This window comes from Prionailurus viverrinus, chromosome C1 (genome assembly GCF_022837055.1).
Source record: "Prionailurus viverrinus isolate Anna chromosome C1, UM_Priviv_1.0, whole genome shotgun sequence".
Taxonomy (NCBI): Eukaryota; Metazoa; Chordata; class Mammalia; order Carnivora; family Felidae; genus Prionailurus; species Prionailurus viverrinus.
This window is the reverse complement of record NC_062568.1, coordinates 2,093,921-2,118,870: the sequence shown is the minus strand read 5'-3', so window position 1 is coordinate 2,118,870 and position 24,950 is coordinate 2,093,921. Positions and strand designations below refer to the sequence as shown.

Here is a 24,950-nt window from a genome sequence, read left to right as displayed (position 1 = left end):
GGTGTTACTTTGATAGGGATTGCATTGAATATGTAGGTTGCTTTGGGTAGTATTGACAGTTCTTAAATTAAGTTTTTAAATTAAAAATTTTTTTTTTATTAACGTTTATTTATTTTTGAGACAGAGAGAGACAGAGCATGAACGGGGGAGGGGCAGAGAGAGAGGGAGACCCAGAATCCGAAACAGGCTCCAGGCTCTGAGCTGTCAGCATGGAGCCCGATGCGGGGCTTGAACTCACAGACTATGAGATCATGACCTGAGCTGAAGTCGGATGCTCAACCGACTGAGCCACCCAGGCGCCCCCCAAAATTTTTTTTTAACGTTTATTTATTTTTGAGACAGAGAGAGACAGAGCATGAACGGGGAAGGGGCAGAGAGAGAGGGAGACACAGAATCGGAAGCAGGCTCTAGGCTCTGAGCCATCAGCCCAGAGCCCGACGCGGGGCTCGAACTCACGGACCCCGAGATTGTGACCCGAGCTGAAGTCGAGCTGAAGTCGGACGCTTAACTGACTGAGCCACCCAGGCGCCCTGAGTATCGACATTTTAACAGTATTTGTTTTTCCTATCCAGGAGCATGGAATTTTTTTCCATTTCTTTTGTGTCTTCAATTTCTTTCATAAGCTTTCTATAGTTTTCACTGTATGTATATACAGGTGTATAGTTTCACCTCTTTGGTTAGATTTATTCCTAGGTATTTATGGTTTTTTGTGCAACTGTAAATGGGATTCCTTGATTTCTCTTTCTGTCACTTCATTGTTGGTGTATATGAATTCAACTGATTTCTGGGCATTGATTTTATATCCTGCAACTTGGCTGAATTCATGGAGCAGTTCTAGCAGTTTTTTGGTGGAATCTTTAAGGTTTTCCATATAGAGTGTCATGTCATCTGCGAAGAGTGAAAGTTTGACCTCCTCCTGGTCGATTTGGATGCCTTTTATTTCTTTGTGTTGTCTGATTGCAGAGGCTAAGACTTCCAATACTGTGTTGATTAACAATGGTGAGAGTGGACATCCCTGTCTTGTTCCTGACCTTAGGGGGAAAGCTCTCAGTTTTTCCCCATTGAGGATGATATTAGCGTTGGGTCGTTCATATGTGGCTTTTATGATCTCGAGGTATGCTCCTTCTATCCCTACTTTCTTGAGGGTTTTTATCAAGAAAGGATGCTGTATTTTGTCAAATGCTTTCTCTGCATCTTTTGAGAGGATCATATGGTTCTTGTCCTTTGTTCATTTTTTTTTTTTAAAGTTTATCAGCAGGAGCGGGGGAGGGGCAGACTGAAGGGGGAGGAGAGAGAGAGAAGGAAAAAATCTCAAGCAGGCTCCACACTGTCAGCATGGAGCCTGATGTAGGGCTTGAACTCATGAACCGTGAGACCGTGACTCAAGCTGAAATCCAGAATCATGCTTAACTGAGCCCCCCAGACACCCCACACTTTGATCATTTTTGAAAAAAATGTCTGCTAAATACCCCGGTCTGTGTATCGGTTACTCTTTAACTGCATGATTAGTGCAGCGCCAATACTGAAAAGTGTAATATCTTAGTATTATTGTAATAATAGTTTTGACATCATGGCTACCTTGAAAGAATTTCAGATGTTACTTTGAGAATTGCTACTATGGGGAGTGGAACAGTTTTCAATGTTCTATTCACATATGATACGTAGTTTTTTTGTTGTTTTGTTTTTTAAAGCATTAAAAAATAAGTAATGGTTTGAAATAGAAATTGAAATAAACATTGAGGTCTTTTAGATTTCATTGAGGGTTTTTAGTGCTGGGTAGATAAAGATTTGTTCATACGTTATGGTTATAAAGTAGCCCTCTGTTTTTAAGACTTTTTTAAAAGTTTATTTTGAGGGAGAGAGAGCATTGGTTCTTAAGTTGTGATTAGTGATAAAATAGCCTTCTCTTTTTAAGACTTTTTAAAAAAAAATTTTTTTTTTTCAATATTTATTTATTTTTGGGACAGAGAGAGACAGAGCATGAACGGGGGAGGGGCAGAGAGAGAGGGAGACACAGAATCGGAAACAGGCTCCAGGCTCTGAGCCATCAGCCCAGAGCCTGACGCGGGGCTCGAACTCACGGACCGCGAGATCGTGACCTGACTGAAGTCGGACGCTCAACCGACTGCGCCACCCAGGCACCCCCCCCCTTTTTTTTTTTTTAATGTTTATTCATTTTTGAGACAGAGAGAGACAGAACATGAATGGGGGAGGGGCAGAGAGAGAGGGAGACACAGAATCTGAAGCAGGCTCCAACGCGGGGAGCCCAGAGCCCAACGCGGGGCTCGAACTCACGGACCGTGAGATCGTGACCTGAGCCGAAGTCAGATGCTTAACCGACTGAGCCACCCAGGCGCCCCTTTTTAAGACTGTTTTAAGGTTTATTTTGAAAGAGAGCACTTGAGTGCACTTGTAAGTTGGGGAGGGGCAGAGAGGGAGAGAGAATCCCAAGCATTCTCCATGCTGTCAGCACAGAGCCTGACACAGGGCTCACTCCTGTGAACTGTGAGGTCATGACCTAAGCTGAAACCGAGAATCTGATGCTTAACCAACTGAGCCACCCAGGTGCCCTTCAGATTCCCTTAGTTAGTTATTTATTTATTTATTTATTTATTTATTTATTTATTTATTTATTTATTTATTTAAAAAAAGTTTATTTTTTTCTTGTTCATTTTTTGAGAGAGACAGAGACAGAGATGGAGACAGAGCACGAGCAGGGGAGGGGAAGAGAGAGAGGGAGACACAGAATCCGAAGCAGGTTTGAGGCTCTGAGCTGTCAGCACAGAGATCGATGTGGGGCTTCAACTCACTAGCCACAAGATCTTGACCTGAGCTGAAGTTGGATTCCCAACCGGCTGAGTCCCCCAGGTGCCCATATAGTAGTCTTCATTTTTAAGAACAGTTTTAGAATTACAGAGAAACAGAAGAAGGTACAGAGATCTCCCATATATACCACACCCGGTTTCCCCTGTTATTAATGTTTTATATTACTGTGGTATACATATTTAATGTTTATTTGTTTTTTGTGTGTGGGGGGGTAGGGAGGCAGGGAGGGGCATAGAGAGAGGGAGACACAGAATCCGAAGCAGACTCTGGGCTCTGAGCTGTCAGCACAGAACCCGACTGGGGGCTTGAACTCACGAACTGTGGGATCATGACCTGAGCTGAAGGTGGACAGCCAACTGACTGAGCCACCCAGGTGCCCCTAATGTTTATTTTTGATAGAGCACAAGTGGGGGAGGGGCAGACAGGGGGGACAGAGGATCTGAAGCTGCTCTTGTGTTGACAGCAGCAAGCCTGTTGTGTGCGGCTTGAACTCATGAACCAAGAAATCATGACCTGAGCTGAAGTCTGATGCTCAACTGATTGGGCCACCCAGATGCCCCTTGCTGTGATATATTTGTTATAGTTAATAAACCAATCCTGATGCATCATTATTAGCTGAAATCCATAGTTTATTCAGATATCCTTAGTTTTTCTGTTCCAGGATCCGTCTAGGATACCACATTTGGTCACATATCTATAGGGTCCTCTTGGCTGTGATAGTTTCTCAGACTTCCCTGTTTTTTTTTTTTTTTTAATTTTTTTTTTTTCAACGTTTATTTATTTTTGGGACAGAGAGAGACAGAGCATGAACAGAGAGAGAGGGAGACACAGAATCGGAAACAGGCTCCAGGCTCTGAGCCATCAGCCCAGAGCCCGACGCGGGGCTCGAACTCACGGACCGCGAGATCGTGACCTGGCTGAAGTCGGACGCTTAACCGACTGCGCCACCCAGGCGCCCCTCAGACTTCCCTGTTTTTAACAGTCTTGGCAATTTTGAGGAGTTACTGGCTAAGTGTTTTTGTAGAGTGCCTCTCTGTTGGGATTTATCAGATGTTTTTCTCACAATTAGAGTGGGGTTAAGGGTTTTGGGGAGGAAGACCTCAGAGGTAAATTGCCATTTTTATCAGATTATATTAAGAGCACGTATACTATCAGTGTGCTTTATCATTGTTAATGCTGACCTAGATATGCTTGATAATATGGTTGACTTTGATTCCTTGTCAGGTTTGTCCACTGTAAAGTCACTCTTTCCCCGTTGAGGACCTAAATTAAATTTTAGTTGATTTTTACTTAACTTGATACAGCCACGTGTGGCTAATGGGTACTGTTATATAAGACAGAACAGTTTTAGATAGTGTTCCTTGGTTTTATCTAAAACTTTAACTTTTTTTTTTTTTTTTTTTTTAGATTTATTTTTAAGTAATCTCTACATGTAACATGGGGCTTGAACTCACAACCCTGAGATCAAAAGTTGCATGTTCTACTGACTGAAGCAGCCAGGCACCCCTAACATTTATTTTAATAGATTTAAAGAAAGATGACTTACGGGTGCCTGGCTGGCTCAGTTGGTGGAGCATGTAATTCTTAATCTCAGGGTTGTGAGTTCAAGCCCCATGTTAGGTGTAGAGATTACTTAAAAATAAAATGTTTTTTCTTTTTTTTAACGTTTATTTATTTTTGAGACAGAGAGAGACAGAGCATAAGCAGGGGTGGGGTAGAGAGAGAGACACAGAATCCGAAGCAGGCTTCAGGCTCCAAGCTGTCAGCACAGAGCCTGATGCGGGGCTCGAACTCATGAGCTGTGAGATCATGACCTGAGCTGAAGTTAGACACTCAACTGACAGAGCCACCCAGGCGCCCCTAAAAATAAAAACTTTAAAAAAATGTATAAAGAGAGATTATTTAATATACAAGGAATAGAAAATGTTCGTCTTGGAATGCATTGCTCTTTGAGGGAGCCAGTCTATTTTTAGTAAGCTCAGTCTTTTTAAAATTCACCTTTTAAGTATAATTTACATAGAATAAAATGAAGATATTAAGTACACCCATATTAAATGTACATTTTGATGAGTTTTGACAAATGTATGTACTTGTATAACCATCACCACAATCAAAATGTGTAACATTTTCATCACCTGTAGAAGTTTCCTTCTACATTTTGCAGTCATTTTTCCTCCCCCACTGAATTAGTTTCTGTGACTGTAGATTAATTTTGCCTCTTCTAGGGTTTTGCATAAATGGAATTATTCAGTATATTTTCTTTTTTGGTCTGGCTTCTTTGGCTCAGTTCAGTGTCTGATTTCATTCATTCGTGTTGCTGCAGGTATCAGTCATTAGTTTTTTTAGTGCTGAGAATATTGGGTATGATTATTATAGTATTTGTTTATCCATTCAACTTTGAATGAACATTTGGGTTGTTTTTGCTTTGGGGCTGTTAGGAATAAAGCTGACCTTACTTTTATGGCTTGGGTAGTGATTCAGATTGTGCTGGATTACAGTGCTTATCACGACACTGTAAATTAGGGATTGAAATTTCTTTTAGGATGAGGAGAAAAGTCAGCAAAGCATCTATAATTTTTTTAAAGATATGCCACAAAAGGGTAATTAACATGGAAATAAATAGTATTTTGCAAGGTTTCATATATAATACGTGGTCCAGATAGATGTGCATAATTCTTTTGATCTTTGGTAATTTTCTGGGAAAAAGGTTCTTTGTTCCTTTTCCTAGGATTAACTGTTTAGTAATAAAGTAAATAATTGAAGCCTAATTTTGCTTTATGAAGTTTTGTCCTCAGTAAATGTGTTAATAGATCATGTTTTCAGAATTATTCAAAAACATTTGCTTGTTTAGGGGTGCTGGCTGGCTCAGTCAGTAGAGCATGGGACTCTTGATCTCAGGGTTGTAAGTTTGAGCCCCATGTTGGGTGTAGAGATTACTTAAAACCTTAAAAAAAATGTTTGCCTGCTTAAAACTGAAGATCAGATGGGTTCAAAGGGAATAGTGTTTTCTGCTATAATAGTTGAGAGAAGAGTTTCCTTTTATTTTTTCACACAATGTGTGTGTGTGTGTGTGTGTGTTTTAGTAATCTCTGTATCCAATGTAAGCCTTGAACTCACAATCCCAAGATAAGAGTCACAGTCTACTGACTGAGCCAGCCAGGCACCCTCTTAAAATTATTTTTTAAACTGAGTTAATGTTCAAGAGAATATTAACTTTCTATGACATTTATGTTGGGGTTGGGAAAATATTTCATAGAAACCAGGCAAACACTTCCTGTGAGAATTAAAATATATTTTGTCATAAAAGTAATTGAAGATTATTGTAAATTAGGAAAATAGGGATAAAATCCTTAATCTCATCTCACTAATTTTTCTTCATTTCTGTGTTCTTTTTGTCTTTTAATGACATATGAGTAATTATACTCTTGTGTGCAAACCTCATTGTACCTATATTATGTTGTGTGAATGTGCTGCTTTCATAAGATTGCTTCCTGTCTTTTATGAAGATAAGTGATGTGGTGTATGTGGTTCTCTCCTCATGTTTCCTTTTCATTGTTTTACTTAGCTTTAGCTTTTTTCTGAAGTTTGGGAAAAATACGCATTCTGAGACTTACATATTTTAGCTTAGTGCTTGAGTCTTGCCTTATTTTATTTTATTTTTTAAACTTTTAAAGTAATCTTTGCCCCCAACATGGGGCTCAAAGTGATGACCCCGAGATCAAGAGTTGCATGCTCTACTGACTGAGGCAGGTGCTCCTAGTCTTGCTTCATTTTAATGTAGACTTGTTTTTGGTCTTAAGCAAATAATAGATGTGTAGATTATTATATCAGTATAGCAGTATAAGTTTTTTTAATCAAAAGTTTAAGTAGGGAATAAATTTAGTATTTGTTATCCGAATATTGGCCTTTATTTATTTTTTAAATGTTTAATTTATTTGAGAGAGAGAGTGAGCACGGGGGTGGGGCAGAGAGAGAGAATCCCAAGTAGGCTCCACACTGTCTGTACAGAGCCCGACATGGGGCTCCATCTCACAATCGTGAGATCATGACCCGAGTCAAAATCAAGAGTTTTGAACACTTAACCGACTAAACCACCCAGGCGCCCCAGATGATTTGTATCTAAAATAGCTTTGCTTCGGGGTTCCTGGGTGGCTTAGTTGTTAGAGCATTCAACTCCTCATCTCTCAGGGTTGTTAAAGAGTCCCACGTTGGGTGTGGAAATTACTTTAAAAAAAAAAAAAAGCCATCTTAAGGGTGCCTGGCTGGCTCAGTTGGTAGAGCACGCAACTCTTGATTATGGGGTTGTGAGTTCAAGCCCCATGTTGGGCATAGAGCTTATTTAAAAAAATAAAATAGCTGAGCTTCATGTCCACTAAAAAAAATATATTTTAAAGTTTATTTATTTTGAGAGAGAGAGCAAGCGTGGAAGGGGCAGACAGAGGGAGAGACAGAATCCCAAGCCGACTTCACGCTGTTAGTGCAGAGCCCAATGCTGAGCTCAAATGTAAGGAACCATGAGATCATGACCTGAGCTAAGATCAAAATTTGGACGTTCAACCAACTGAGCCATCAGGTGCCCCTAAAATATTTTTAATTGGACCTTTTTTTTTAGTGAAACTATCTTACGGTTTATTTTAACCTTATTTATTTATTTACTTATTTATTTACCTTTTATTTTTAAGTAATGTCTACAGCCAACATGGGGCTCAAACTCACAACCCTGACATCAAGAGTTACGTGTTCCACTGACTGAGCCAGCCAGGTGCCCCCTATTTCAATGTTTTTTATATTGAGGTATAAAATACAGTAAGTAGGTGCACAAATCTGAAGTGTATAGTTGGAAGAAGTTTTACATATTATATACTTATGTAATCACCAGTTAGATCAATAGTGAACATTTCCAGCACCCCAGAAGGCTTCTTCTTCTCCTTCCTCCTCACTAGTTCTACTTTCCTGATGAGCACCTTTCTGACATCTGTCCCCTTTTGATTACTTATTGAACTTCTTTTCAAAGGAATCACACAGTATATATTCTTTGGTAGCTGGGTTCTTTGGTAATGGGTTCTTTTCTTTATTGATGAATGTTTCATTGTAGGAATATACTACAATTTAACTTATTTTGAAATAATTTCAAACTTACAGAAAAGTTGCCAAAAATTACTAAGATTTTTTAGTATGCCCTTCGTGTAGTTTGTTGTCACTAGTTTTTAACATTTTCTGTATTTATTTTATTCATTTCTTTCTCTTTTTCTTTCTTGTATGTGCATGTATGTATGTATATAATTCTTCACATAATTTGTAACATATAGCATTTTATATATGTTTTTTCCATTCCAGGGGCACCTGGGTGGCTCAGTCAGTTAAGCGTCTGACTCTTGATTTTGGCTCCAGTCATCATCTTAGGGCCATGATCTCATGGTTCATGAGTTTGAGCCTGGTGTCAGCTCTTTGCTGACAGTGCAGAGGCTGCTTGGGATTCTTTCTCTCCCTCTTTTTTTGCCCCTTTCCTGCTTGTATACTCTTTAAAAATAAATAAATAAACATTAAAAAAAAAGTTTTCCATTCCATTTGAGAGTTTGATACAGACCTCATGGTCCTTTTCCCATAAGCATTCCAATATTTTTTTAAAAATAAACTTATTTTTAAAATGTTTAGGTTTTAGAGAGAGAGTGTGAGCGGGAGAGGGGCAGAAAGAGAGGGAGACATAGAATCTGAAGCAGGCTCAGTACTGACAGCAGAGAGCCCGATCTGGGGCTCCAGCTCACGAACTGTGAGATTGTGACCTGAGCTAAAGTCTGATGCTTAACAGACTGAGTCACTCAGGTGTGCCTAATTTATTATTATTATTATTGTTGTTTTTTAAGTAAGCTCTGTATCCATCATAGGGTTTGAATTCATGACCCTGACATCAAGAGTCCCATGCTGCACTGACTGAGCCAGCAGCACCCCTTCAGTGTTATTTTCTAAGAATAAGAGCATTCTCCTACATAATCACAGTAAAAATTTCAGTCATAATTAACATTGATATGGTGCTACTACCTAACTCATTAACTTCTATTCAGATTATTACAGTTGTCTCTTTAATGTCTCTCTTTTTTTTAAAGTTCACTTGTTTTGGGAGAGAGCGAGCTTGTGTGCACTCACAAGTAGGGGAGGGACAGAGAAGGAGAGACAGAATCCCAAGCAGGCTTCATACCATCAGCACAGAGCCTGATGAGGGGCTCTAACTCACGAACTGTGAGATCATGACCTAAACTGGTATCAAGAGTCCATGCTTAACCAGCTGAGCCACCCAGGTGCTCCTCTTTAATATCTCTTATAGCTGGTTTAGGATGAAATTAAGAATCATACAGGCACCTGGTCTTTATATCTCTAAGTCTCCCTTAATCTGGGATGAATCTTCAGCTGTTTTTTTTTTTTTTTTTTTTTTTTTTTGGTGTCTTATGACATTGGTATTTTTGGAGACTACAGTTGATTGGTTTTATGTCTATCAGTTCGGGTAGATCTGATGTTTTTTCAAGATTAGTTTCAGTTTATGCATTATTGTCAGGAATGTAAACATAAATAATGCTGTGTCCTTCTCAGTGCAACACATCAGGAGGCACATGGTGTCTGTTTGTTTGTCTCATTATTTTTGAGAGAGAGAGAGAGAGAGAGAGAGAGGGAGGGAGGGAGGGAGGGAGGCAGGCAGGCAGAGCACGTATGTGCCCCAGAGCAGGGGAGGGAGAGAGAGAGAGAGAGAGAGATAATCTTAAGCAGGTTCCATGCCCAGCCTGGAGCCTGATGCAGGGCTTGATCTCAGGACTGACTGTGAGATCTTGACCTGAGCTGGAATCAAGAGTTGGACGCTTAACTGACTGAGCCACCCAGGTGCCCCTGTTTGTCTCACTATTAATGATGTTACCTTTCTCAGTAACATAGCCAGAGGGAAGAGATGCATAGGGCAACGGAGCTGTGAGGAGGGGAAGAGCTTCAGTGCTCTGTCTGGCATACCACCCTCTCCTTGAAGCTCCACTGCAGTTTGTTTACCCATTCATCTGTTTGTGGTGATGAACACAGCAGCCAAATGTCAGTTTTTGGTAATTATGAATAAAGCTACTTTGAATATCTTGTCTTTGTCTTTTGGTAGAAATTTCCCTTGCATATATGTCTAGCAGTGGATTATGGGATCATGGGGTAGGCGTATATTTAGATTTGATAGATATTGCCAAACTATTTTTGAAGTGGTTGAACTAATTTGCACTAATGGAGTTATTAATCTTGCGTTATCTTAATCCACATCTGGCTAAGGTAAAAATAGCTTGCTGTTGGAATGGGGACAGAACTATTCATTTATTTGGGACTGTGTATGTGAGGAGTGCTAGAAGAGTAGCTCTTTTTTCTACTCTTGGGAAAATAGAATTAAAGAAGTGTGGGGGCAAATTCAGTTCCTTGGTGTTCATTCTGTTAGTCTTTGTCAGACTATCTGTAGTACTGGCTGGAGTTCATTCCAGATTTGCCATAGTTTTTTTCTGGGTAACTTTTACATATCCAGGAGATGGAGGTTTGCATCAGCAGATAATATTTATAAGAAAAATTCAGGAGGTTTTAAAGGAGTATACGTTTTGAATTATTAGTAGCTGTAACTAATTGGTCTGTCAAGACTTCTGGAAGCAGGATCAGTTGAACTCTCCGCTGCTGTGCCGGATTCTGATTCTGCTTTTGCTTCTCCTTGCTGTGTTTCTCCAGTTAGAACTTCTTTACATAGATCTGCAGCTCCTTCATGTTGACAGTGACTATGCCCAGAAGTCGTCTGGCTTCTTGACATTGTGCCAGGTTGTGAGAAAATGGTAGACTTAGAGCTGAGGGACCAGGGTCTCCCTTTTCTTTGTTGCACATCCAATGGTAATATAGAGCTGGGTTGATTTCTTCTCTCTCCTCTCTTGAACATGCAGTCACATGCCCACAGAGTGATTGATGCGGTCCCAAAGAGGAGGTAAGGAACCCAGGAAGACAAAAAAATACATAGAGAAAATATTTATACTAGTAATCAGAGATAAGATAATTGCCAGTGGGGGCTAATTTAGCACAGAGTGTTTTTTGTTTTTTTGTTTCTTAATTTTCTTTTAGTGTTTATTTTTGAGAGAGAGAGAGAGAGTGAGTGAGTGTGTGAGTAGAGGAGGGGCAGAGAGAGAGGGAGACACAGAAACTGAAGCAGGCTCCAGGTTCTGAGCTGTCAGTACGTACAGAGCTCCACACGGGACTCAAACTCACAAACCACGAGATCATGACCTGAGCTGGAGTTGGATGTTTAACCTACTGAGCCACCCAAGTGACGCTAGCACAGAGTTTTTAGGATGTTGACAAAAAGGCCAGATTATTTTGCATTCATTGTCAAATATAGATTGCAGTTTATCAAACAAGACCGATTTCCTAGTATTAGAAGGAATGTATTACTTATTCACTTGTAAGGCATTTTGATTAATGGACAAGGTCTGAAATTTTGGTTATATAGGAGTGTTTTATCAGCTGTTTTTAAGTCAGCTCTGAAAATTTGAGGGTAGGCCGATGTCTGAGTTCCTTATCTCAGAATTGGAGTAGCCAAAGGAGAGAAACCGCTAGAGCCTTACCATCTATCTGTGCTGTCATAGTTGCTTTCGGCACGAGAAAGATAGGCTTATAGGGTGGTCTCTGAACTAACAGTATCTTTGCACATATTCCATAAGAAGCACTTTATGCCATTATATCCATTTTATGTCTTTTTCTGAATCCTTCCTGCAAGATTTGGGTGCTTTTATATTTCAGAGATGCTAGGACCAGGACTCGGACCAGGACTCTTTCTCAGAATTCTCCACTGTGCTGTGTGTTACTGTCATCCTTGGTCATGAGATGAATGAGGATCCCTCTGTTTATTCATCCTTTTGTTGTATCATCTTCATAACCATGGGGTTTCTTTTACTGTTGACCCGGTCTTCTGGTTCTATTTCAAGAACTATTACTGGGGTCTCTGTAATTTTTGTGTGTTAAACCTTTTCATATGTTAAATTGTTCATAGGATGTTTTTCGGCATTATTAAGGTAACTGAAGTCTATTGTGCCCTGATAATTTTACCTTCTCTTTAGCCCTCTGAGGTTACCAGAACATTTCCCTGTATGGTTGTAGATATGTCGGTTGTTGGTAGGCAGAATCAGGAATTTTATCATTTTATCTTCTTCCATTTATGGCCTGTTCTGTTCCTTGACTAGGGTGACCATTCAACCTGGTTTGTTTCTGTCGTCTCTGTGCAATTATTTATACACCGCTTGCAGATACTGTTTTCTGGTGTGTATGTATATAAACCCTACCCCCAGTGTGGGGCTCAAACTCATGACCTTGATATCAAGAGTCACATGCTCTACCAACTGAGCCAGTCAGGTATCCCCCTCACATTTCTATAACTGCTTTTCAGGTCACTAGTGACTTCATTGTGGAAGCCAGTGAAGACTTTTCAATCTTTACCTTTTTTGACTTCAGTGTTTGAAACTTTTGAGTTTTTCCATTAAAAAAATTGTGCCTGTACTATCTTTGTTGTATACATAAGTTAGAAACTTAATAGGAAAAGGATTATCCATAATTCTACCATTCAGAAGTAAATATTAATAACGTGGGGCATATTTATGTATACTCACTAAGAATATATTTTAGAATGTGTTGAATGTAATGATTCTCTGTGCTCTGTAACCTGCCTTAAACATTTAATATGTTGGTGACCTCTTTTTATGTCTGTGAATGTAGTTATTATTTATTATCATCACCTTTTTCTCTATAGGTATATAGGTCTGGCTTCCACAATATCTGCTGAATTTCTCACACCTCTCCTTACCTTTTAGCTTTTTTTTTTTTTTTTTTTTTTTTTTTTTTAGAGAGGCAGAGAGAGAGCGGTGGGGAGAGAATCCCAAGCAGACTCCATGCTTCCAGTGCAGAGCCCGGTGCAGGGCTTGATCTCATGAGATAATGATCTGAGCCAAAACCAAGAGCCAGATGCCCAACCAACTGAGCCACCCAGGCATCCTTACGTTAGCTCTTGCTAATTCATTCTCCTCCTGGCATCTTGAATGATCTTCCTGAAGTGCAGATTTAATTCTAGACATTTTCTTGCCCTGATCTTTTTATAGCCTTTCATTGCCCTTGGGATATAAAATACAAAGTCTTCTATGATATGGGCACTATTTTACCAATCTTCATTTTAGTTTTTAGCCTTATTGAACAAATGGATAATCTTCCCCAAAGATCCTGGCTCTTTCTCCTTTCTGTTATAGATACAGTGAATGTGGAGAAAGTGAGGGTCCATGATAGGGTGAAAGGTTAGTGTTAGAGATTTTTAACTGCGCAGTCTTTCTCTTCCTGCCAGTATCCTCCCGCATGGTGTTTGCTGGGCTTTGTTCTTGTCCCTTGAGCTTGTTCCTGTTTGATTTCTGCTTTGGGATAGTTTCATTCAATTTTGGTTGCAGGTGTGTAGATTTACTTCCAAATCTGTTTTCTCATCCCCATCTTGACTCTACACTAGAGTTCAAGGTCCATATTAATGGTCTTTTGGAGTTTTTACTTAGGTGCATTCATTTTGATCAAAACTATAAGTCTTTGCTCCCAAGTTTTCTTTTCCATTTTCTTTTTGCTTTCAAGTTATATATACTGATTCAAAAAGCACTGCCATCTCAGTATTGAATCCTATAGGTTCCATTCCATTTCTGCATCTTTTTTTGGTTTTTTTTGAGTTAATTTATTTTTGAGAGAGTGCGTGAGTGGCAGAGGGGCAGGGAGGGAGGGGGAGAATCCCAAGTAGGCTCCACGCGCAGTGCAGAGACTTGACACCAGGCGATCCTACGACTGTGAGATCATTATATGAGCTGGTACCAAGAGTCAGATGCTTAACCAACTGAGCTACCCAGGTGCCCCCATTTCTGCATCTTATGTTTACATTTTCCTTTCCAGAGAGGGTAGTGCTGCTTCTACTTAGGAAATGGAGTAGATACTTGAATGGATCCTTGGTTTTATGCAGGCCATTGTAAGGGAGGTAGAGCAAGGCAGTCCTTCTGGGGCAAAGGAATGGCATGAACAGAAGCACAGAAGGACAATGCAGTGGAGAATAGAAAGTTCTCATTTGGCCTTGAGTTTGGAGGTGAAACCATAGGAGGTTGAGTTGAGGAGAGGGGTATAGATTATCAGGTTGGTGGTGACCTGAAATACCAGTTTTGACCCTACATGGTAGGTTTAATTGACTGTTTTACAGAGGGGTAGGCATGACCAGAGTTGTGCTTTAGGAAGATTGATGTTGTTAGATGTCAGTAGTTAGAGGGTGATTCAGGGAAGCAAGTTGGAAACTTTATTGTAATAATCCAAACATGAGTTAACAAAGGTTTAATTATAATGAGAGGAGAATGCAAGAAGAATCTTGAAGGAGGAACTGATTGAATTTGAGACAGGCAATGAGGAAGAAGGAGCTGCAGATGATTCTGGGTTTTTGAGTCTGGCTGACTATTGGACTGTGAAAAAAAATGATATCTTGATCTGTTGTTGAGGTAGATATATAGGAGGAGCAGGCAGCTGGAAATGCCATATAGGTCATGGGTGAAAAAAAAATCTGTTATTCACAGCAGGGCTGGGACCCTTCCCAAGGGAAGCAGTTTGGAAATTTGTGGGAGAAGTTTTTATTGCTCTTTTTACAGTCACCCCCCCCCCCCCCGCCGTGTGTTCCTTGCTACCCCTGTGATTTGGTAGAGTTCTACCCTAAGTGCTAGTAGAGAACACCGCTGTAGACAACAGAAGGTTCAAGGCAATACCTATACAGTTTGTAGTTAAATAAACCATGGGTATGCTCAGGGAAGTTAGAAACTTTGGGGGAATGGCAGCTAAATAGGAAGGAAATGAAGATAGAAAAGCAGTACCAGTACAGCGCTGGTCATGGAGGAAAGAAGAGGGGATAGTTTCAAGAAAACGCAGTCTAGAGAGACAGAAGAACATGGTGGGAGCACAGCATCCAGAGTCTGGTCCAAATCTTGACTTGCTCTAAAAATTCAGAGCTGTTTTCTAAGGATCACAAGCCTGGAGCTTTGCATTGACAACATTTAGCTCACGGCGAAGCCTGTGTCATTTCAGTACCTCACTGCATCTTAGAAAGGATACTTGAGAAATAGGCTCAGTTTCCATTCTAATATATAATTCAGGGGCATTGGGTAAGAGAGTCTCTCTGTTAGATACATAAAAAATCAGGACTGAGCTCATTTAAATCGATTTTCGAAGGAGCAATTTGAGGTGGGGACTTGAGAATTAGAGATTACAGTACTGTAAGAATTAAATGAGATTTCTTCAGCAGACATGGCTCTTAGATTTCCTGCTTCAATTCATAAAAGAGAGCCTGAGTACAGTATCATTCTGAGTAATGTAGATCTCTTTAGCTGATAATTAAATCACTTGGATGATTATTCTTAAGTTCTTAAGAATTCTTCAGAAATCTTTACATTGGGAAGTAATCTTTGTATGGAAACCATGTTATAAATTGGTAATTAGGTTTCCAGCTCAGGGCGTTAAAGAAACTAAGCTTTTAATGTTTGTGTAGTATGGTAGTTGGGCACTACCTGAAAGGTTTGTAGGTAGAAAGATAAAGGGGACTGGAACAGGATTTCCTTGCCTGCTCCTGGGTTTTGTCTTGGAATTCAAGACTGCTCCTGGCAGTTATACAGGTTATGCGTTCAACTCCAGGGCCTCCATTTGCATCCTTTGCTGTGATGGTATCCTTGGAGTTTTGTGCTTCCAAGACCTGTGTGGCCTTAAGGTAGTAATTTAAGTGGGGGGGGGGGGATTTAAATCTCTAAATGATTTTAATATTTGCATAGCTGTCAAATAATTCAGTTTTTAATTGAGAGTCATTTGCCTTATAAATTCAGCCTGGTTCAAATCTTTTTTTTTATTCTTTAATTTTAATTTATTTTTATTATTTATTTATTTATTAAAAAAAATTTTTTTTCAACGTTTTTTATTTTTGGGACAGAGAGAGACAGAGCATGAACGGGGGAGGGGCAGAGAGAGAGGGAGACACAGAATCGGAAACAGGCTCCAGGCTCTGAGCCGTCAGCCCAGAGCCCGACGCGGGGCACGAACTCACGGACCGCGAGATCATGACCTGAGCTGAAGTTGGACGCTTAACTGACTGCGCCACCCAGGCGCCCCTGATTTTAATTTTTTTATTAAAAAAAATTTTTTTTAATGTTTGTTTATTTTTTAGAGAGAGAGACAGAGCACAAGCAGGGGAGGGCAGAGAGAGAGGGAGACACAGAAACCGAAGCAGGCTCCAGGCTCTGAGCTGTCGGCACAGAGCCCGATGTGGGGTCGAACTCATGAACCATGAGATCATGACCTGAGCCGAAGTCAGACGCCCAACTGAGTGAGCCACCCAGGCGCCCCTATTTGTTCTTTTTTTAAATTTAATTAATTTTTTAAATTTACATCCAAATTAGCATATTGTGTAACAATGACTTCACGAGTAGATACCTTAATGCCCCTTACCCATTTAGCCCATCCTTCCTCCCACACCCCCTCTGGTAACCCTCAGTTTGTTCTCCATATTTATGAGTCTCTTCTGTTTTGTCCCCCTCCCTGTTTTTATATTATTTTTGCTTCCCTTCCCTTATGTTCATCTGTTTTGTCTCTTAAAGTCCTCATATGAATGAAGTCAAATGATATTTGTTTTTCTCTGACTGACTAATCTCACTTAGCATAATACCCTCCAGTTCCACCCACGTAGTTGCCAGTGGCAAGGTTTCATTCTTTTTGATTGCCGAGTTATACTCCACTGTGTATGTGTGTATATATGTGTGTGTATATACATATATACATATATATGTATATACATATGTGTATATGTATATGTATATACATATGTATATACATCTTCTTTATCCATTCATCCATCGATGGACATTTGGGCTCTTTCCATACTTTGGCTATTGTTGATAGTGCTGCTATAAACATGGGGGTGCACGTGTCCCTTCGAAACAGCACACCTGTATCCTGTGGATAAATGCCTAGTAGTGCAATTGCTGGGTCGTAGGGTAGTTCTATTTTTGGTTTTTTGAGGAAGCTCCATCCTGTTTTCCAGAGTGGCTGCACCAGCTTGCATTCCCCCAGTCTGGTTCAAATCTTGACTTGCTTTATAAATTAAGAGCTGTTTTCTGATGGTCAAGGTGCCCCAGGGGTTTGAGTATAAAACATTTGGCTGGATGGGGTTTAAAATGGTAGTAAAAACACTCCTTCAAGATGTTTTTTATTACAGTAAAGTCTTATAGTTGATGTAGTCTCTGCATGTCTGTTTATCAGTCAAGTAGGTCCACATAGTTTTTTTTTTTTTTTTTTATTTTTTTTTCAACATTTTAAATTTATTTTTGGGACAGAGAGAGACAGAGCATGAACGGGGGAGGGGCAGAGAGAGAGGGAGACACAGAATCGGAAACAGGCTCCAGGCTCTGAGCCATCAGCCCAGAGCCTGACGCGGGGCTCGAACTCACGGACCGCGAGATCGTGACCTGGCTGAAGTCGGACGCTTAACCGACTGCGCCACCCAGGCGCCCCAGGTCCACATAGGTTTTAAAGGCACACTGATTTATGCCAAGTATGGTCACAGGGATGATTTGTAAGCAGCATATCTGTGTTAATTTACAGTGGGCACCTTACTTGGGGTCTGATCATCATAACCTTGACAAGTCATTTCAGTTGGAATGGAATCTAATGGAATCTAACATGTATCAGTTGGGAGATTCTTTATTTTATGTATTACTAAGGAAGAAATCATCCTGTGAAGTAAACTCTGCTAGAGTTTTTTAATTACTTAAAATTTGTATTTTACATTTTTTTCCCTTCAGTGGTCTGCAAGGGGCGCCTGGGTGGCTCAGTCGGTTAAGTGACCAGCTTTTGATTTTGGCTCAGATCATGAGCTCTCATACATTTAAAAAAAAAAAAAATTTTTTTTTTTTAGTTTATTTATTTATTTACTTATTTAGAGAGAGTGCACAAGTGGGGAAGAGGCTGACAAGGAGAGACAGAATCCCACACAGGCTCTGTGCCATCAGCACATCAAGAATCAGGTGCTTGACTTACTGCATCACCCAGGCACCCCTTTTTATTTTACATTAAAAATAAATGTTTCTTTTAAGGGAGAGGGAAAGAAGGATGGTGGGAGAGGGGGAGAGGTAGAGAGAGGGGGAGAGAGTGTCAGCACGGAGCCCGATGTGGGTCTCCATCCCACAACCTCGGGATCATGACCTTAACTGAAATCAGGAGTTGGACGCCTGACTGAGCCAGCGAGGAGCCCCTTATTTTACATTAAAAAACAATTTTTTTTAAAGTTTGTTTACTTTTTGAGAGAGAGAGTGCGTGTGAGGTGAGCGGGAGGGGGCAGAGAGAGAGAGAGAATCCCAAGAAGGCTCTGTGCTGTCAGTGTAGAGCTTGACTTGGGGCTCGATCTCAGGAACCTGTGAGATCATGGTCTGAGCCAAAATCAAGAGTTGGTCGCTTAACTGACTAAGCCACTCAGTTACCCCTTATGTATTGTATTCTTGAATCACTAGTTGCTTAAGAGGTGGGGCGGGCTCTAAGTTGACCTCAGCTTAAGTCTGGTGTATAAGCTTGCCTGGTCAGGTAGCAGGGAACAGGGTTAAATTAAGTTAGAATATGGACATCTTGGAACCCTCAGGGTTGAAATCGGGCTGGAAATACCTTCCAGGAGGGGGGCAGATAAGTTATTATTTATTTATTATTTTTATTTTTTAAATGTTAATTTGAGAGCACGCACAAGTAGGAGGAGGGGCAGAGAGAGAGAATCTCAAGCAGGTTCTCATGAAGCGTGAGATCATGACCTGAGCCAAAATCAAGAGTCGGCTGCTCAGTTGACTGAGCCATCCAGATGCCCCTATTTTTTTTTTTTTTTAATTTTATTTTTTCCCCCCACCCACTGAGCTTCTTCCCTTTTTTTCTTTCCTTTTATTTTTTTCCCCACAGGGCAGATAAATTAATAGCTGATTATAGACATTAACGTACTTTTACTTTGCCTTTTTTGCATTTTTGACCAATTTCTGGTTAATATTTTTAAGCCATCTTTCACTCAACATGGGACTTGAACCTATAACTCCAAGATCAAAGTTGAATGCTCTACCAACAGGTGTCCTGAGGCACATTTTTCCAGTTAACTTTTTTTTTAGATCTTCTAAACATAAACAAAAGTCAGGGTGATGTGAATTTATCTTGGAGATATTTACAGTATATTTACAATGTTTACAGTATTTTCCATTTTTAAGCTCTGATATCCTCCACCCCCCGCCCCATATTTGAGATGTAGTTGACATATAGCATTGTGTAAGTTTAAAGTATATAGTGTGTTGGGGCGCCTGGGTGGCTCAGTCGGTTAAGCGTCTGACTTCATCTCAGGTCGTGATCTCACCGGTCCGTGAGTTCAAGCCCCGCGTCGGGCTCTGTGCTGACAGCTCAGAGCCTGGAGCCTGTTTCGGATTCTGTGTCTCCCTCTCTCTCTGACCCTTCCCTGTTCATGCTCTGTCTCTCTCTGTCTCGAAAATAAATAAACGTTAAAAAAAAAATTAAAAAAAAAAAAAAATAAAGTATATAGTGTGTTGATTTGATACATTTATATATTGCAAAATGATTACCACCATTGCATCAAGCTAACACCTCATTCCAGCACGTAATGGCTATTTCTTTTTTGTAGTGAGAAAATTTAAGGTCTAATCTCTTAGTAACTTTCAAGTACATAATATGGTATTATTAGCTATAGTCACCTTGCTGTGCATTAGGTCCCCAGAACTTGTTAATGTTGTAACTAGAACTTTGTACCCTTTGACCAGATATCTCCCCGTTTCCCCCACCGCCCAGCTCCTGGTGACCACCATTCACTCTTGGTTTCTCTGAGTACTCATTGGCACTTTTAGGTTCCATACACAAGAAGTACCCTACAGCATTTGGCTTTCCCTGTTTGACTTACTTCACTTTAAGCTCTGATATTTTAAAATGGCTTTTGAAAGGTCACTCATGAAATTGATGGTTCAAGACAGTGTTTTAAAATAATCACTAGCGTGTAAAGTGCTCAGCAGAAAGTGGGGGAGAGTTGTAGTGGAAGCTGTGAGATAGGAAAGGGGGGGTGCATATTTTAAGAATCTTGAATGTAGCTCATGGTTGGTTATGGGAGAGTCATTGCAAGGGAGTGATATAAATTAAAATGTAAATCTGTTACCTTTCATTCACTCCCTATTGCTCAGTGGCTGAAGGAGAAAGTCCTTAATTTGGTCCCTGGTGCCCTGTGTGGTCTGCATCCACCCATCTCATGGGCTTCATCTTCATACCGTGTCTCCTTTTCCCACATAAGATGTGAATTGAAATGTGAGGTAGATTTGTTAATTTCACATTGCCTGCTAGATTGTTGTAAACACGGATTAAAACCCATTCTGATAGCTGCCCGGGAATGAATAAAACACCCTAGCTAGACTTTCTGGGCTGGAATTCTGCATTTGCTCTTGACTAACTGTATGGAGATATTTTTCTCTTTAACAGGTTTCTCCACATATAAAAATCTATTGTAAAAATACGGAAAATAATGGCAGCGGAAACGCAGACACTGAACTTTGGGCCTGAATGGTGAGTTTTCAGAATTTCATCCTGCTTGATATTGGATGTACTACTAGTACAGTAGTAAGGTATTTTTACAGATGTTGGGTGGTTTATAAATGTACATGTTTTTGAGATTTTGATTTATGTGCCTAGTTGAAAACAGTGTAGCTTGTCTAGGAATAAATTCTGTTTGGTCAATGACTGCATTCTATATTTAAAAAACTTTTCTTGGTCTGGTTAGGTAATAATGAAATTTTCTTGGTCTGGTTTTGTAATGATAATGGACTCCCTGCAGTCCCACCACCCTAGCAAATTACTTGCTTTTTGTTTCAGCCCTTGTCTAGGTACATATAAAATTTTACATGTAATTGTAATCTTTTTATCTGTATGTTTTCTGCTACAATACTGTTTTGTAAGTGCTACTCCTAGACTTCTTTGAAAACATACTTTTATTGAATTACTGTTTGAATTTTTTTATTGATGGGCTAGGCAGGTGGTCCAGAATTATACTGGTTATTAACTGTAGCCCATCTAAGATTGGGATAGCATTTGCCATAATAACAATTAATTGACCTTTGAGTCTCTTACAGATGTGTTTGGACCCTGAATATGGAATTCTTATGGAATTTTGAGATCCATCACATTGTAGTGTGACTTTTTCCCCCTCTTCTTCCTTTCCCCCAGTGTTGGTGATTGAAGATCCTCTCGTCAGTGGCATGAATAGTTCCTTTTTCTTTTCAAACCTTGAACCAGAGGCAGTATATAGTAGATAAATTGGAATAGTGTTTTAAATATTCTTGATTGTTTAGGTGATGGTGGTTTGAAAAGTGATGCAGACTTCTGTAGTACTCCCTATTTGAGGACACATATTAACTTATTTTATGCATTTCTTTTTATATGTAATTCCTAAATTTTCTCGGCCCTTTTAGTTAGCATTTGGAGACTGAGGAGAAATCTCTACTTGAAATTCTAAGAACTGATGCAAGTTCTATACCTTGATAATTTATTTTGGAAATGTTGACCTAAGTAATGCTGTACCTGTTTTAGTTTTTAGTTTATATTTAAAAAATAAGTTTCTTATTATTGAATCAATATGTTTCTAAAGAAATCAGAAATTACAAGTAAGCCATGGTTTACCATCCATGATAACCACTGTAAATAGGTTTATCTCTCCAGGTGGTTCTGTGTATGCTTATTTGCGTGTGTGTACATTTATTTTCACGAAAATGGGATCATACTGTACATTCAACTTTGTAACCTGCTTTTAAAAAATAACCACATCAAAAGTATCTTTTTTTCAATAAATGTTTTCTATCATCTTAAATGGTTGCATTGTATGATGTACCATCGTTTATTTAACTAGACTTGTAGATGTAGCATACATAGGCCGTTCTCAGTTTTCCATTATTACAAAAATATTTTTGATGAACATTCTCATAGTTACATCTTTATTCACATTTTATTAACTTCCTTTATATGGTGGATTTAAATCCATATAGCTCATTTTGTAAACCATTTTGTGTGTGACTCTTCTGCCTTTATCTAGAATTTGTAACTGCTTCTCTTTTGTATTTACACGTGTTTCTTTCATTGTAAAAACATGATTAAAATTGTCAGCTAATTTAAGGAAGTTGTCCCCTACCCCCTCTGTCCCATCATCTATTAAGAAAAAGAGACACCACCAGGAATTTAGCCTAAACAAAAGAAAAAAACTACTGGAGATGTTCTAGAGTCAGTACACATTTAGCTGGATGCTGTATACCATGGGTTGACAAAGTATGGCCCGTGGAAGTATAAATAAAGTTTTTTTGAATAAAATTTTATCGGAACACAGATACACCTGTTTGTTTCCATATTATCAGGCTGTTTTCATACTACAGTGGCAAGGTTGACTGGTTGCAAGAGGGGCCATCTGACTCAAAAAGTTTATTTACTCTCTGGCCTTCTACAGAGAAAAGTTTTCTGGCCCCTGCCCTAAATCATGGGTTCCCAAAGTCATTTCAGTGTGTCAGTCCATCAGTCAGTGACCCAGTCCATCAACAGCATGGTACACATTTTTTCAGTGATGCTCAGAAGTCATGTTTGATGGTGTTTTGTTTGATCAGCCCAGTGCTTTATACCAAATTTGAATTGAAGTAACTTTAGTAGGAGACAGTTACCAGTCTCCTGCTTAAACAGTAGCTTTACCTAATTGTCACCCTTCAGGCATCATTATTAGAGCCTTCCCTTAGTCATATGAAATGCATATAAACTGAGGAGTGGGGGTCTAAGTAGGCACACTGCCTTTTTTTTGTTTTACCAGCTGTGAAAATTCCTTTTGGCTGGGGCGCCTGGGTGGCTCAGTCAGTTGAGCGTCCGACTTCGGCTCAGGTCATGATCTTACGGTCTGTGAGTTTGAGCCCCGCGTCGGGCTCTGTGCTGACAGCTCAGAGCCTGGAGCTGCTTTGGATTCTGTGTCTCCCTCTCTCTCTGCCCCTCCCCCGCTCATGCTCTGTCTGTCTCAAAAATAAATAAACATTAAAAAAAACAAAAAGAAAATTCCTTTTGGCAAAGGGAATATATGAGAACCTTAAGGAACTCTGGTAACTCTGAACTAGAAAACTGCAGTATAAATAGAAGCTGCTACTGTGCTTTTCTGCATGTAACATTACATTTGTTGTGAAACTTGAGGCAAGGAGCTGGGTCCAGAATACTTTAGAATCAAAGTTTAGAGTGATTGCATTCAGTCAGTGTGTAACTCTGAACCATACAGAAACATTTAGTTATACTTCATTTCCTAAGATCATATTTTTTATTACGATGTAAAATATAAATGTTCAATGAAAGACGGAGAAAATGAAGAGATGTACTTGGGATAGTAGTGACGATGGGAGAGTGTTGACAGTTGTGGAGACAGACTACGGGTGACTGTATACATGGACTTGTTAAGGTAGGTCTGTGGAGTCATTAGGTCTTAGCTTATCTCTGTATTTGGGATAAAGGTATGTGTTATATAATCACCAAAGCAATTCAAAAGGGTGTGATAGATTTAATGGAGCACATTGTTTTTAGGAATAAAACCATTGTTTTTACTCAGATGTTGCCACCTTAGACCTCTCCTGACTATCTATATATAATGTCTTCCTCTTATTCCCTATCTTCTCTGCTTATTTTTTTCTTCATGACCTATATCCAAATAGAACATGGTAAACATTTTATTCACTTATTCTCTTTATTATTTATATTCCATTCTCCAGCTCCCACTAGACTGTGAGCTCCACTGAGGGCAAGTACTTTGGTCTCAATTTTTGTATACTTTGTTCACTGCTGTATCTCCAGTGCCTGCAAGTGATAGGTACACAATAAATATTTGTTAAATGAGTGAATGAATTGTTGGAAAGTAAAGTTGTTTTTAATGTTTTTCTATTATAAATATGTGTATACAGCCTTCAACAGTTTTGTTTGTGTTGCTGCTTATTTATTTTGGAATAATTCCCTGGAAGTAGAGTTATTAAATCAGTTTCATTTTTAAGGCTTTGGATGATGTACGGACAGATTGACCACCAGAAAGGTTGTGTTAGTTTAGTTCCCATCCTCTGCCTGTTTGCTTTACCCTTGACCAAACACTAAGTACTACCTTAAGAAAAACAATTTTTTTTGGTTTTAAATCTGGTAGGTTTAGGTTTTTTGAAATTTTTTGTTAGTTTCAGTAACAAGGTAATTCACGCTTGTTCCAGAAAACCTTGGAGGAAACAGTAGTACAAAAAGAAAAAGAAAAGATCCAAGTTATCCTTAATCCTGCCATCCAAAGAACCATCGCTAACATTTGGTTTGCTTCCTCCCATTTTTCTTCTTCTTTTTTTTTTTTTGCAAAATTATGTGTACTTAAAGACATTTTTAAAAAAACCCAAAATCATTATACTTGTTTTATTTATATATGTTTATATATATATAAATACATATATTGGATTGAAAATAGATAAATGTAGATGATTAAGGAATTTATCATTGGGGGAATGATTGCAGATAGTTAGTCGTCTTTATGGGGAAGGAGCCAAGGAATTGCCTTTAGGTTTTCTTGTATCTCATTACATGGTCTTAAGGAAGTTTTCCCAAGTGTTCCCTTGCAAGAAAGTGAGGTATTTGTTTCCCCTAAAGCACTTTGTTTATAACTGTTGAAATAGTTACGACTTTGTGTTGTGTTTCTATGTGTTTTCCTTACTCAGAAGAGAACAGAAGAACGGCACTGTATTACTCAGTTTTGGTAAGCACATGTTTAGCCTAGCTTACTGGACATAGGCACTTAGTAAATGTTGGATGAAGGCATTCAAGTCTCAAAGGGGTGGGGAGAAATGGAGGCAAAGAAGGGAAACCTGAGGTTGCTGGGTTATTAGCCATCATCTTTGTGGGGGATGAGCGAAATTCTGGAGGATGGGATGCATTAATCATCCCAGTTTTCAAAAAGAGTAAAAGACATCTATGCAGTCTGAAGGGATAGTAATTCGATGTTATCCAGGAGT

At 39.4% G+C, this 24,950-nt stretch overlaps 1 protein-coding gene across 1 annotated transcript in view; it reads left to right on the top strand.

Moving 5' to 3' along the window:
• The window catches only part of GIGYF2 (GRB10 interacting GYF protein 2), a 147,498-nt gene that overhangs the window by 11,700 nt on the left and 110,848 nt on the right, over positions 1-24,950 (top strand). Inside the window, 1 exon segment of the mRNA XM_047869603.1 lies at positions 20,395-20,478. Within this exon segment, the coding sequence (XP_047725559.1) occupies positions 20,438-20,478 (41 nt within the window). The 5' untranslated portion in view covers positions 20,395-20,437.